We start from the raw sequence: 15,991 nt of genomic DNA, 5'->3' as shown, positions 1-15,991 counted from the left end.
CCCTCTCTTTCCAGAGCTTCTGGATTTTCCTTAATCACCCCCATACCCAGGCTTGTCTCAACAACCTCACAGGAGTTTGTAATAGCTGGAAGAAAAAGAGGAAAAAAAGAGAAGCAAACAGAAGTGCTCATAGCTTTGTTCAGTATTATTGTCGCCTGCTACAGACGTGTGACAAACCAAGAAACATCATCACTGTCAAAATGTATCTGTGGGTACATGATGCAGATCGATTGTTTCTTCATGCTGAAGTTAGCAATTTGATGGACACTAATACAGTCAGTCATTATGTTACAACCAGCTTATTCTGATAGAGAAAACAGAAACAAATGACAACTGGCTTCTGGAATTCAGTATCAAATTTAAAATCAAACTGCAAACCTAGTTTAACGTTCAGTTCCTCTAATAAGATCTTCAAACAACATACTCAAGCAGAGCAGCCACTGCCTTGTTCAACTGTGGCTGCAGATTTCCCCACAGGCATTGCAGCTCCCTTACCTGACCCCTGGAGGAACAACCTACTACTATTTTTGTAAGCACTTCCTAAAATCCCTCACCCAACACAGGAGGTTTTGCCTTAAGTGCTGGTCCTGCAGAACAGACACCAGACATGGGAAAAGGAGGGTGGCTTCTGCAGGCCTCCTGACCCTCACTCGTGCAGATAAAGGGAATCCACAGAATGACTGCCTCGAAGCCAAACAGGTTTGACAGCCCTTCACCATCTCTGAGGCAAAAGGCAATTTGCTTGGTATGTTACAGATAAAAACGTGCCTGTGTTGAGGTGAGGGTAATGAGACATCTACCCCATGCGACTTCAAAAGGTTAACAAGTCAAAGGTTGCAACACTCCCACCTCCTCCTTGCACAGCCTACAATGCCTGCCCTACCTAGTCCTACCATCAGCTCCCTTCGGCTTCCTGTTCCAATACAAAGGGATCAGAAACTAAGGAAAAATAATTTTATGTGAAACTAGAAATCTTCTTCTGTCACTTCCAGTAGCAACTTTTCCAATGAGACTTCTGAATTCTCATTTTACTTGACGATACCTTTCATTGACCTTTTCATTTCATCAGTCAAGGGAAGAAGAATGAACTAGTCTCTGTCCACCCCTTCCCTGCACAAGCCTAAACCCTGGGAGAAGGATGAGAAAACAGATCATGCCTTCACTGTCCCAGTCACATCCATTTTCTGAATGAGACATGCAGGAAAATTCTCAGCTCCTCCATCCTGTTCCTATCTCCTGTGTCAAAGAAAACAATAAAGAACTAGGATGGAGCTAGACAAATTGCTATGATCACAACCACAACACACCTCTTCATGCTAGCAAAAATGCTGCCCCAAATGAGTCAACATTGAGCTTCTGCAGTAACAGACACTTTAATCAGACATCAGTCATTAACGGAAGCTCAAAGACATGCGATAACGGTATCATCAAGACACAGCTTCTTTCTATTCTGTGTCCCAGAGGCAAGTCCAGCCCAGAGCCTGATGTGCACAACCATCAGACTAGTGGCAGAACCCAGTCTCTGACAAAACACTCAGAAAAAGCAGGACAGACTGAGTGGCATATGGAGGAGGAGCCTGCACCACCCCAGAGCAGGGTTGGACTACCACAAGGACAAGTCCTGCACATCCCCTTAACTGCTGACAAAGAGCAGGCTGGCAGGCTGAGGTTTCCCCATATCACATCACCACACATGGAATAAGGGAAAGTGCCCAACCGAGCCACCGTTTTCATCTCAAATGAATGGGATTCACCAGCAGCGAAAACAGACTTGGACCTGTGTCACTACAATGCTCTTGCCCAGCTTGCTCAAGACTCCTTGGAATGGATGGCAATGAGGCCACTGCTGTGTCACTCTCTGGTGAAACTGACCTGTTCATGGTGCAAGAACAATTTTCCAGTGACACCAGGAATAAGAGCTGAAGACTTTCTGGTTCATGAGGGAGCCAAAGTATTTAATCCTACCTTGGTTACCACCTTGTCATCAACAAGAAATAAGGACAGCTATCTGCATATCCCTCAGGATTGGGAATGTAAGCACTAACAGACATGCCACTTAAAGACTTAACTAGTAGGTTTTCAGCCAAAAAAATCCAGAAAAATACTTAGTACATAATTAATCCTAAACTGGACATTACTTTAAAACTATCTGAAAACAAAAGCTAAGCAGCTCAGGATAAAAGGGTAAATGGCATCTCAGACACAATAAGGAAAACACAACAGATTAAAACCCTCTGTGTCAGTAAGAGGTTAGAAAGCACCCAACAATGAACTCCAGCTGCAATTTTAGTAGCCATAAAGCTTCACAGAAGAGAGCATAACCCTAGGGCATTCACCTTAGCTGTCTCCACACACTTGCCTAATGGATGGCCTCATCTCATCTGTTGCCACTGTCTCCTAGTGCCTCTCTGGTTTTCCTCACCTTCTGCCAACATACAGTGACAGAAGAACTACACATTGATCTGAAAAAAGAGAGTGAAAACACTAAATAAAGACACTGACAGCCAAGGAACTCAAGGAAAGAGAAACAAAATCTGAGTCACCGTCTAAAGAAAGTTGCAATCGTAATGCAAGGAAGCTATGACATGAGCAACCAACTGCTATTATAGAACCTAAATTACAGCAGAAAAGCTAAAACATACTGTCTGCAACAAACGCATTCAGCTGATACATCGGAAAAGGACAAAAAAAAGTCCTCATTCTAGAGCAGAGTAATTGAAGCACAATGAGAAGGCACCACAGACAACTGCAACTTTGGACAGCGCTTGGAAATCCGAAAGATAAAGCCCACCACTTTATCCTTGTCCAACTCTCAACTCACCTGAAGCCCTTGATTTCCTTAGGTCATCTTTCCACTTTGAAGGAAAAAATGAAGGAATAGGAACGTTAAGTTTCCTGTATGCTTTAAAGTCAGTAAATCTGTTCCTGTCTGCAAGAACTTCTGCATTGAGTCATATCTTCAGGGGGTTTATGTTCTAATCATCCTCAAAGCCACAGAAAACAGAGAGATGAGAATTCTTTTTGTTAGAATTGTTCATGGGCACTACCACAGCAAGAGTTCTTGCTCCCAGAAACTGCATGCTGCCCCTAACTGTGGGAGTACATGTTTAACCACAGTACATACTCATTCCTTGTCACAAATACTAACTGCAGCACTGGAGTGGATGGTTCAGATGACCTCATTTGTTAGAACAATCTTTTACCTTTATAGCACTTCATTCCCTCCTAAATGTTCACACTAAAAACTGGCAGGCCACTGCTGTTCCAGTGTTTTTCAAGCAAGATCAAATCAGACCCAGATGCCATGCAAATCCCCAAGCCTACCAGACTCCTCATGGTGCCTCTTTGCTCAGCATCCTCCTTTAAACCTTTCAAGCACTGCTTAAGACACTCAACTCCTTCTACTGTTTAGGAAGAAGATGCAAGTAGAAAGGGTACCTGGAAGCAGCCTGCAATACTTCCAAGGGTGTTTCCAGCTACAGATTAATCAGACAGCGGGAACAATGTCAAACTACAGAGTTTCATCAATATAAACTAGGGAAGTAAGAGATATTTACTTATTTTTTCTACTCTATGCTTGGATTAAGATAGTCCACATCGTAATTAATTCCAGGATGGCTGCATGTTTGTCTGAAAAAAAAAAACGCATACTGATCTGTCTGCAAAGCCAAGTAGTTTTAATGCAAAACCATCAGCAATACAGCTAGACAACTTCCCCCTTTCTGAATATTTTCCTTGGAACATTTTGGTTGGACCCTGTGCATTGCATAGGCCTAAGAGGGCTATTACTCTTGGAAGCTATACTCCCAAATTCTTTCCTTTACTGGAAGATGTGAGGTTGATGATTTGCAAAGAAGAAATGTATTAAAGCCTCTTACCACTGGACCATGTTCAAACAGCAGGCAAGCAACAAGTTTAAACCCAGTTTTCAGCCAGGAATCAGAAACTAATATGCCCTCAACACTCAAATGTATGCGTATCTTCACTCTACCCCACACCCTTCCCCACTGTCTCTCTCATAATAAAATAAAGCTTGTTCAAAGATTACAGCAAAATCTGGAAAATTCAAAACAGCTGTTCTGGAAAGAAAAAAAAAACCCCAAAACATTGACAGAATAAAGCCATTCACATCAGAGCTCTCCTGCTAGACCTCTCATCCTATGCACAGCAGGTGTGCCCAGGCAGGAGGAGGAGGAGAGGTTGGGATTCCCATCTCTGGTGCATTACACGGTACAGGGAAACTTTCATCCCCACCCTTAACCCCAGGGGCATTGAAGCAAGCAGGAAAGACGAAAGCTACTGTATTTTGTTTGCACTTTGGCTGCACACACTGCAACTGCACTCACAGGTTCAACCCTACGATTGGCATCAAGCAATAGATTGCTGTAGTTCTTGGAGATTGCACCCAGTAAGTAATTAAGTTTTTTCACTGCCCCAGTTGCCTTCCCCAAGCTCTGACCTCAGGGGATTCCCACGCCAGGGAAACTTCACCCCCCACCAAGACTGCCTACAGGGTGAACTGTGCAACTTCTCCATTGCCAGGTTCTCCTTGGGAGCCTTCAGACAACACAATACAAGCTGAATTAAGCCAGTAAGCTACTGGCAAAGAGGTTTCACATTAGTGATCGTAAATCCCCTCTGGGCCTTTGTCAAATGAACAGAAAGACCTTCAAAACTGTCAGTCCTGATTATGAAAGAGAGGCTGGCTCCATCCTATGGAAAGGGAACAGAGCTATAAGCATGCTGTAAGCATCATAGGAAAACACAAATACATTAGTATAGAAGAACAGAAGATGGCTTTCCTCTTCATGGAATACAAGAAAGTCTCCCATTCTCTTGCAAGTAGCACTCAAACCTTTAGGAGGTGATGTACAGCACTTTTATTAAGTGAGAAAATAGGCAATGATTTTGACAGGAATTTTGATTTCTCTGGGAGAAATCCCATTCACATAGCACAAGCAATTCTTCAACGCTAAGAATAGTAAAAAAAATAGTCCCTCTGAGCAGTGTGAAGTTCTTGAAATATGCTGTTTTGAAATTAGTGTTTTCAAGCCTAACCACTCCAAAAGGCTCCAGGCAAACTAGAATATCAACAAGAAGATAGAAGTTATTCCCCGTGAGGGTAGAGAACCAGTATGCAACAAGACCAGATCACATCTGATGAGCAGCATAAATCCCATACCTCTACAACCATATAGTCCATATAGTGAGCTATTCACAGGTCCACTGCCCCAGCTTCCAGTGAGGCATCCCTTATTCCTCTCCTCTGCTGGAAGAAAAGAAACACCTAGGCAGCAAGTCTTCAAGTATCTTCAGAGATACTTCCTCCCCCACTCCTCACACACTGAATCAACACACTAAAATAAAAGCTGAAAGTCAGAAAGCCAAAAAGCTTTATTTGTTCACATACCTCGGTTATATATCAGGGGAGAAAAATCTCACACAAATTCACACAGCAAAACATGTCACACTCATTTATTTACCTTGAATCAAAAACTTAGTGATGTCCCTGGAAGTTCAAGTTAGAGCTACTGAATAACTAATTCACAACTTCAGCCTACCTTAACTAATACAAAATTTAACTTAAGCCTCTTACTAGATGCCCTGCAATATCAGCTGAAGGTCCCTGTCTCACTTGCTGTGTACGGGAATTGTAACTGTAAGGGCTGTGCTTGCTTCCAATGGAAAGATGTCCCAGGCAAAATAGGAAGAACTAAGCCTGAAGCTTGCCTAAAACCCACAGTCATACCTACTTTTGATGCCAAATTGTAAATTTTTATCAAGAACAAGTTCACACTGGCAGGTTTTCTTCCTCTTTGTAGGAATCTAGAAATTGCTGACAAGCAATTCACAAGCAATAAAAGAAGGCAACTGATCGCCCTTGACCTCACATAACTGCTGCATGGAGAGGGGTCCTGCAGTCTCACTTTCAGCCAAGGGCTGCACTTTGAACCCCTCAGTGCAAAGGATAGGCACGAGAATCTTCTGAAAGCCAGAGGTGGAGTCCTGGAACGAAACCAGAAATGACAAGATCCTGCTTAAAATTCTTAGCTGGCAGCAGAATATCCAACTAAGGCAGAGTTGGCATTTTTGCTGCCTTCATTACCCACAGACAAATGGGGAAAATAAAGCCTTGCTCACCTCCACAAAGATCAACCATCACAAATGGGTCTGTCATATCACTATAAGAGATTATGCCACCATAAATAAATTCACTATAAAAAACCCCAACTTTGATTCACACTTGCTGTGGGAAAGAACCCCAAGGAAGTAGGAACCTGGTCTTGATGGCACAGTTCACCCTGCAGAGAGCAATGTTACAACACCAGTCTCATTTGAAGAGCAGATCCTTTCAGGACTGCCAGCAGAGGAATGGTGCGATCCCAACAGAAAGCAGTACAGAAAACAACCATATGGATCTTTTGTACTAAACATGCGCTCTCATCTTCTGGCCCCAGCGCCTTCGGCTGCAGCAAAGCTCTGCTCAGTTAATTAGTAACTGCAGCAGAGCTGTGTTAACCTGTAACTCTTGCAGTCTTCATAATCAGGTTTCAACTCCCAGATTGACAGGCATCACACTGTCCTTCAAAGTACAGCTCCTTGATGAGAAGGGCTGTTGGTTCACAAACACTGCCCAACAATTCACAAGCAAAATGCTTCAATATAAAGAGAGACAATTAAGTCCTAACCACATGAGCTTTCTTAGCTTTGAGGTTTAATTTAGGGCTTGGATATTTTAAGACAAGTTGGTTACAAGACAAGTTGCTTTTCTAGTATTCTTTGACTAGTCCTCTCAAGCAGATATCATCACCAGCAGGTGAAGAGCAAGTCTGACTCACATCTTTAAATCAGAAAAATAACCACAAACACCCATTTAAGAAACCAAATTTCCAACGTGCCAGCCAACCCAGACACCTCTGGCATTACAGGTTGTGTACTACAACCCAGTCCTCAAAGGCAGACAGCCCACATGATGTCCCAGAGACAGCACAGAAGTGTGGAAAAAACCTGAAAGTCATTCTTCAGTGAAAACTGGCTGTCGATCAAAACTCAGGAAGGCTCCCTTGCAATTTTAACAGAAAACACAAGAACAATGGCTCAAAGGTCTCAGAGGGCCCCTACTTAAGGCTCTCCAGGGTGGAAAGCTACTACAGACAAACGCACAAACAGGGAGGAGAGCACTTCTGAGTACAGAAGGATAAAAAAGGAAGGAGTTAATGGAGACAATTTTTAAAGAATCATAGCCTCTGCTATTGGGAACCAGGAATGGAAAGATAAGCTGAGCTGGCCACTGTGTTAAGCAGATCTGGTACATGAAATTCCAGTGTCAAGTCAAAAGAACATTCAGTTCCTCCCCAAGCACGACAGATCTCACTGCCATGTATCCTGATATTGGAGATTTGTGTTTCAAGTAGGAGTGTCAAATAGGGACCTGGTTCTTTCAAGTCCACTTTGTGAAAGGCACTGAGTAGCTGCATGTCCTGGAGTCAGAACATCAGTGGGGTTTTTGGTGTTTTTTTTTGTTGGGGCTTGGTTTGGGTATTTTAAGAAGCTATGGGAAATCTTTCCATAGACTTCAATTCCTCTGCCTGAACTCAGAATAGTATGTGTTGGTAGAATCAGAACTTCATTACTCGATGTTGTATAAAAAGTTATTTAGAACACCAAAAGAACACCTCACCTGTTCTAGGCCATCCCTTTCTCTTCCCTACATCTACCTCTGTAAGAGCACCCAAACTGAGGTAACTAGGTCATCTCTTCCCCTTATAGTTCTTTAACCAGCTTTACATTTCATGCCCTTCTCACAGATGGGCATGAACAGATGTACACAGATGTATACCATCACACCTGCCCTAGTTTATTCCCAGCATAGCTTCTTCTACCAAGAACTATTGGACCATGCCGATTTCTCAGCCAAGGAAAAAGGTGGATTCCACCAGAATAAGTCTAATGACAGATTTATGCATATCATTTTCTATGATTATACATAGGTGAAAAGTAAAACAAAACCCCATCACTTAATAGTTCTGAAATGACTCAGTGACCTTGGCAGGAGCCAGGCTGGATCAACCACCTGATCTGGGACTGTAAGCCATGTGCTGTGGGCTGTAGCTCATTAGCACCAAGTATTTATACTCCTATTTGTAGCTGGTAGGCTGTATTTCAGGACCTTGTCAAATTAACAAGAGTGCCAGGTCACACTCACCAGGGTATGGTTCAGAGTACAGGGGTACTCTGCGTTGAGGGCTAGTTTTACAAGCTCCAATAGTGAAATTGCAAGGGACCCAATAGCAGAAGTGCAATTAGTCAACCTAGACTGGCAATGGCACGACAGCTCTGGAAAGACACAAGCTAATGAAAAAGTGAGCTCTTGTTAAGTATTAATGAAAACCAGCACAGCTGGATGGTATACAGACTCATTCAACACACTGCTCAGCCACTGCTTTCATTCCCGGCCTACTCCATGGTGACTAAGCAGCTGTAGGACTGACTTACAGCACACACTGCAAGTGTTTAGAAGAGGTGAAGTAGTCAGACACAGAAATCTCCAGGTCTTAATTCCTGTGCACTGTCTGCCCTCCAAGTGAGCAAGACAAAATCTGACACTAGACAACACCAGGAAGATGAGTAGATCTTGCCACAGTCTAATGGCATTGATGTTCCAAGTTAAGGGGCCTAGTAGCCTCCACAGTACTCCCACTCACTAAAATGATTCCTTCAATAAAAAAGGGAGGGGACTTGGGCTCACAACACGTATCAAGGGTGAGGTGGCTCACTCCCTCATTTCCTAAATTACCAGCTAGAGTGATATCACAGCCTGACAAAACAAAACCTACCTTTGGATGGCTTCATACAGAACTGACAATCAGAAATGTGCCTCTAGATCCTCTCTCTGCCACTAGAAGTACAGAGTTACTGACAGGAGACACCCACTATTGGTGTTTGTCTATGTGCAAGAGCTGACAAAGGTTCAGTGTTGATTAGACACACTCAGAGAGAGAAATAAGCATCTAAGGCTATATAATAAAGACAGTATCTTTAGTTCCAGAACTTCCTGAATTGCCGCCTGATGAGATCAGTAAGCTTCCGCAGGGAACAAAATTAATTGGCTCTTTTCTAATACTCCTCCAAGCAGCCGCAGCCATCGTCAGATATGAACCTACTGCAGAGGATTCATTGTCATTGTTCTTATGCCCTCAGAGTCAACTGAAGTTCACTGAGAAAGTGAACCTCAGAACCTCACATCAGCAGAGAATAAATGAAACTCCAAAAATCTCAGGCCCAGAAGAATACTGCAATGGTTAAACTACCTGATCATTTTCCTGCACAGCTCAATTTGCTCAAAAGGTGACACTGTCTCTTTGCTCTATTCTACTCCAAAACTGGCCATGAAATGCTGCTGACTGCACAGACTGACCTGAAGTTTACATCTGTGCGTATTACAGATAACCTTTACAGACACAGAGAAAGCAGATACGAACACGGTTCACTTGTGGTGGAATTCACTCCCATGAGCTTCAGTGCAGGAAAGCGTTTGCTAACTTAGCAAACAGCTGAGGGGAGAAAAAGGCAACTTCTTGTGTTTACCGAATGACAACAGTTCAAGCAATTGGTTAAAATGCAATCAGAGGATGACATCCAACACGGGAGTCAGACACAAACCTCTATTGCTCAAGCCACTTAATTCACTTACTCCTCTCCCTGAACCACGTTTCTTTCTACTCCCAGCAGCAGAACGGAGCCTCCAGCTGGGCTCCTCACCAAGACCAGGGTGAAAAAGCACTGCTGCTCTCCAAGTAGCATCTCTTCTCCTGGTCCTTAAAAAAGCTTCACAGTGGGGAGCCCGGGAAGAATAGGAGCTGTTCCCTGATGCATTCCCCTCGGCGCCTCTCCCTCGGCATGCCAGCAGGAGGGCTGCCTGCAGTAACCCACATCCTCTCCTCTCCAGTGCAACCAGCACTCATCCCCCAGGAGCTCTGCGAGGCCAGCAAAGCTCTTGGCAGTGCAGCACCTGCGGGCGCTACGCTGTCAGACAGCCAACAAACTGTTTGTCACGAGGCAACCCCCACACCCACATGCAATTTTTGCTCAGGGAACAAATCTGCAGGCATATCATGCTAAGACTTCTGTTTCTTGGTGGCAAATTCCTTCCCACCTACCACTCCCCTACTCTCTTCACACAGAGAAGTCTCCACACTGGATCTCCTCAACACCCTTCCCTTTCTAAGAATCTCCCCAAAAGGATGACAGGAGGTGTCTTTTATTAGCCAAGCAGCCTTGAAAACAACATTGTTTTCCAAGAAGAAGTTTTACATGCCTTTCATAATCCCAGAAAGGATTTATGTAGTTTCTTCCAGTTTCTCGTAATGCTGCAGTCACAGGCTTGCACGGAAAAAAAGGCCCAGGAGAGAGACAACCTGCTAGATAAACTAGAAACTGAGCATTCAGACCTATCAAATAGAAGTTACTCAGGGGAAAACTGGGCTCAGCAGGATGGGAACTCATAAAACTTGAAAGGGACCAGGAAAGAAGACACCTACAAACCTGGATTAGAGCTGCACCAGAAAGATAAGTGACCTAATAACAGAAAAAAAAAAAAAAACAAAAACCCTCAGACCAAACGACCTAACAACAGGAAAAAAAATACCTCAAACCAACAATAGCAATGCAGAACTTAGGATCCCTGAGCTACCAATTACCTGCTGTCCTACCTGCTTCCAAAAAGAGGATCTGTGTGCTCCCAAGAGCAGTAAGTAGGTCTAGGTATTCTCTGCACCCTGGAAAGTAAAGGGTTTATGTTTCAGGCTGCTGGGGCTTGGTTTTCGTTGGAGGGGGAGGAGGAACTAGAAAAGAAAGGGACAATGTTTTTCTTCTATGTCCACACTAAATATAGACATCAAACATACACATTATTAAAAACAGACAACACAAGCCCAGCAGAGCCTGAAGTGTGCATCATCAAGCTAAATCTGACAATGCTTTTAGGGAAGAGCAATCCTTTAAGGTCCAGCTGGCAATGACTTTAATAAGGAATCTAGGAATTTTCTCAAGGCTGCCATGTGATTCAGAAAACAAGAGCTCAGAACTGCTGCACACTGTTATTGTGACTTCTTTGCAACAGGTTATTAAGCTGTGATCTGTAGTATGAAATAATAGTGGAGACAGATATAAATAAGATCAAAACATATGACTCAAAGTCCACAGATAAGGAGGACTCCAATTGAGAAACTGCTGCCCTCCTAAGCCATCCAGGCCACCAGGAACACAGCTGCACAATGGCTTGCAGAAACTGGGCCAATCTTGAAATATTAGTATCACAACATGAGGCTTTTCAAGCTGAATTCTTGTAGCTCTGGCAGGCAAAGAGCTAGAAATAGAATGCTTTGGATTTAGGATCACACACACACAGATCTGCCTGTGAAAAACACCAAGAGCAAGTGCCAGAGAGCATTTGAGTAGAGACCTAAGAAAACTGTCAAAAAGGAATAAATAATGCTAAAAAAAAAAATTAAAAAAAAGGCAAACCCACACACTTGTCACCAAGAAAAAGGAGATCAGTGGAGACAGTTCACTTTCTTCTTACCAAAAATGACTTTGTGGCTCATTCACTCCCTGCTGCATCTTAGGAGCCAAGACACAAATCAGTCCTGGAACAGGTAACACCTTGCTCCCCTTTACAGCAATGGCCAACATCAGGTGAGCTGGGAATGAAGTTACTTCAAATGAGACACCTCTTTGTACTAGGCAAAGTCAGGCAAGTCATTTCCTAGGCCACTACAAAAGGTACTTCACACTTCCTCGCATTAAATTTGAATGACTCTCCATCATGGTACTGCTCCATGGTACTTTGATCAGATCTCCCCAGGTAGGAACAGCCCAGTGGCACTCTAAGGGCCTCCACTTTTCCAGCACAGGAGCCCACACATCCAAATAAATTAAGCACTCAGTCTGCTCAACTTGCAGGCAAGTGGACTGGACAGCGCAGGTAGAGGTTTAAGGTCTGTTTTTATAACAGAAAGTTGCATCTCCTTCAACAGTTATTTATTTATTTGCAACTAAACCATGCTTTCTGGAAGAGAAGCTTGTTTGCAAACTGCTTTAGAAATCATGTTTATTCACACTTTAAGAGATTGGAGCAGCAAGAGAATGGGAATGTGCTGCAGCTCTCTCTAAAAATTAAGTTTCTTGCCTGGCAGCATAGAAGCCAAACAGATACTTATTTTGCAATTGTAGTCAAAGAACGCTAATAGGCCCATGACCAAATCCTCCAGCTGCTCAGCCTAAGCACCAGAACAAGTACAGAATTACCCATTTCATCAGAACTACCCATTTCATCTTCCATGCAACAGCCTAAGGATATACATCCTGCTGTGCCTGGCTTTTAATCTCCTCCTTGTAACCCTCCATTCCATATTTAGGTTAAGAATGTTGGCCAAAAAGTGAGTTTCAAAACCCCACCTTCCCAGCTAATAACCAAACTTGTTAGAAAAAAGCCATCCTCTCTTCTTAAACTAAAGAATTCAACTGACAGCACTACCACATGAGCAGCCCATTGCACCCAACAGTGGCAGCAGAGACCTGGGTATCAAAAGGAGGCATACACCTGAGTTTTAAAGCAATCCAGCTGTGGTGGAAGGTCACTGTGATGGGAAGGGAATGATTAAAAACTGCAAGCTTATTTATTTTCAACACTCTTCTGGAGAGTATCATGCAATTTGATTCTCACCCTTAATTTGTACATTCTCATGGGAATTTGGCAGGGCTGCTCTGAAAAAGAAAGTTGGAAGAGCTCTTGCAAAAGACACCACACTATGCCAGATCAAGCAAGCTATCAGTATTTACATTCATTTCAAAGGACACACAGGAAGCCGTTTATTTCCACTACAGCTGCACTTTTTAAAGAGAAACCAGTTAGGACAGAGCTGGTCCTAACACAGGGCTTGTCCATACAGACCAACCAGCATAGTGATTCTGGAGTAAACACCTAAGTATGCTCAAACTAGCCCAAATTGATTCACAACTACAGAGACTACTCCAGGACAGAGCAATCTCACGGGGGGAACACACGCACACTGGGAAGTCATCCTAAGCTTGTGCTACTGGGATGTTTCCTAGAGCAGGCAAGAGAAGCCCTCTGGCTACCAGGGAAAGTGATCTCTGCTCTGCACCTTCCAAGCCACTCAAGAGAAATTTTAAGAAGCCTATTTTAAGCACCAGTTTCAGGAAGTGTAAGGAGGCATGTTTGGCTTAGCCACACTTGCAGGATTAAAACATGCACCTAATTCTCCCAGTTGTTAAATAAAAAGACTGCTATGCTAACACACAGGAGTGCATTCCACCCTTTCAGACAGGGGAAACAAATCGACCGACATAATATCCATTTCTTCAGACACAATGCTGCAAACAGAGCTAGAAAAAAAACACGTCTCACTACAGGTTAAGAACCTCATTGTGCTACCTGAAATCTGAACAATGGGGGCTGGGGAGGAGAAGAACCACCCTTTGCCTGCACACGCAGCAAAAGCCATCCTAACCAGCTAACAGTTAAATGACATCATTGAGCTTCTCACATCCAAGCTGCAGATCCTGCAGTGCAGAAAGCACAGCTGAGGGAGGCTCTCTCTCATCTCTCCTTCTACAGCTCCAAACCCAAGTAAGATTTCCCCATCACTACACAGAGGCAGAAAGAGATGAAGACAACCACTGCTGCACTGGTCAGCAGAAAGCAAGAATATGTTCACTTTCTATCCATGAAGATGAAATAAAGATGAGATATCCCTCCAAATCCCCAAAACTGAGTTAAGCAGGAATAAGGAGTTCAAAGGCCAAGGTGCCAAAACACAGCATGTGGACAAAACAACACCTGAAATGTAAGTGGTAATTTAAACTTATCATCTAGAAAAACCATTCACAAAGTTTTCTTCAAGGTAACTTTTGCAGTTGATAAAAGGTGAACCCAAATATTCCCTGTGGGACCTCCCCTTTAAGTCAAATCATGTCCCAGGGACTGAGCTGCTCCATGGTACTGTGATCAGATTTCCCCAGATACAAACAGCCCAGTGGCACTGCAACGGCCTACACTTTTCCAGCACAGGAGCCCACACATCCAAACAGTTTGAAATTTCACTTAACTACTTCTTTGGAAGCTCTTCCTTGTACAAGCCATATAGCATTACTGTTTGGCTTGTGGAAAGGAACAGATTTAAAAAGGAACACAAAAAAAGGTTTTTCCTTTCTCGTAAGCAAGAGCTTCTAACAAGAATAAAGATGCATTTGTTAAGCCAACGCCTCCTACAATTAAGACAAGGCCAGAAAGCCTCAGTCCCCTTCTGATGCAACCAGTACACAAGCTACAAAGAGGTAGAAAGGGTCATGTCCCTGCTGATCCTGAGGTGGAGAGAAGTCTGGGGAAAAAACTGTAACTCTGAAATGCAGCACCAACAGGTGCTGTCAAACATATCTTAAGACCCTGAAATAATTTATGAAATACAAGATCAAAGTGTCAATCAAAGTAACTGGAAGACGAGCAGAGAGCTGAGGTCGTTCAGCTGAGCCTATGAATGGAGCTCCAACGCCTTGTTTATCTCAGCACGTGTGTGCACACTAAGCCTGAGAGACACCCGAGCAGCCCACCCGCTCCTCACGGCCAGCCCAGCTGAAAAAGCAGGAGGAGACACAGCCAAGGAACGGCCGCAGATTCCCGTCAGCGGTTCTCACTATAAGGGACAGAGGAGTGGAAAAAGCAAGAGAGAAAACAACCTTGCTTGGCACCTTGCCCACACACACATCCCAGGGCAGTGGGGAAAAGAGGCCGGGGGCGCATACCAGCTGGGTATCAGCTTTCTGGCCCAGGGAACAAGCAGATCCGGCAGACGCCTAAATACCAGTCACTCACTGTCCTGAAGGCACCTTCCCAAGCCCCTGTGCAAGCAGGATCCCAGAGGCCCCTCTGCAGAGTTCCCTCGAGGAAAGAAGGTAGATGCTGACCCCCACCAAGCAGCACGTCCCCTCCCACACCCCCCGCCACAGGCACGAGCCCACCTTTCTTGAACTCCTCCAGCATGGCATCGAGCTTGGTGTCGTTGAAGACAAAGTGCAGCGGATGGTTGTAGAAGCGGGTGATGGTCTTGAGTGGAGTGCAGTCATCGGGGTCCACGAAAGCCAGGTCCTTAACGAAGAGCAAGTCCACAATGTTGGAGCGGTCACCCTCGAACACAGGGATGCGGGTGTAACCGCTCTCCATGATCTCAGACATGGTGTTGAAGTCCAGCACAGCCTCTGCAGCGATCATGAAGCAGTCTCGGAGGGGAGTCATCACGTCCTCCACAGTCTTAGTGCGCAGTTCCAGGGCCCCTTGGATGATGTTGAGCTCCTCCTTGACTAGATCATTATAAGGGTCGGTGACCCGCAGCATCTCCAGCAACTTCTCACGGTTATAGACCGTGCCGATCTCCTGGCCCAGGACACAGTCCAGCAACTTGCTGACGGGGTAGGAGGCCGGGAAGGTCATCATCATGAAAAACTTGGTGAGGAAGATGGTGTTGGCGCCCACGGCCAGGCCGTGCCGAGAGCAAATAGCCTGCGGCACGATCTCGCCGAAGATGACGATACCGATGGTGGAGACCACCACGGCCACCAGCCCAGAGCCGGCAATGTCGTCCAGCAGGATGGTGAGCGTAGTGTTGACCAGGACATTGCCCAGCAGGAGGGAGCACAGCAGGTAGTTGCCCTGACGCCGCACAGGCTCGATGCGCTTGGCGTAGTTCTTCTCTTTGTCCGTGCCACAGTTCTGCACGATGCGCAGCTCCATGGGGTCCAGGGCCATCAGGCCCAGGTTGAGGCCACTGAACATGCCCGAGAGGCACAGGAGGAGCGAGATGAAGATGACCTGCAGCCAGAAGGGCAGCAGGAACTTCTTCTCCTCGCCCACGATCATCTTGGTGTCCTCGCCGTCATGGTAGATCCAGGTGGTCTCACCCCAGGGCGGGTG

At 44.7% G+C, this 15,991-nt stretch overlaps 1 protein-coding gene across 1 annotated transcript in view; it reads right to left on the bottom strand.

Annotated features, from left to right (window-relative positions):
* Positions 1-15,985, bottom strand: part of CNNM2 (cyclin and CBS domain divalent metal cation transport mediator 2) — a 111,592-nt gene extending 95,607 nt beyond the window's left edge. Inside the window, exon 1 of the mRNA XM_009074238.1 lies at positions 15,043-15,985. Coding sequence (XP_009072486.1) covers positions 15,043-15,937 — 895 coding nt within the window. The 5' untranslated portion in view covers positions 15,938-15,985. The remainder of the gene's footprint in view (positions 1-15,042) is intronic.
* Positions 15,986-15,991: the final 6 nt, after the last annotated feature.

The sequence above is a fragment of the Acanthisitta chloris genome, unplaced genomic scaffold (genome assembly GCF_000695815.1).
Source record: "Acanthisitta chloris isolate BGI_N310 unplaced genomic scaffold, ASM69581v1 scaffold1165, whole genome shotgun sequence".
Taxonomy (NCBI): Eukaryota; Metazoa; Chordata; class Aves; order Passeriformes; family Acanthisittidae; genus Acanthisitta; species Acanthisitta chloris.
This window is presented reverse-complemented; position numbering and strand designations above follow the sequence as displayed.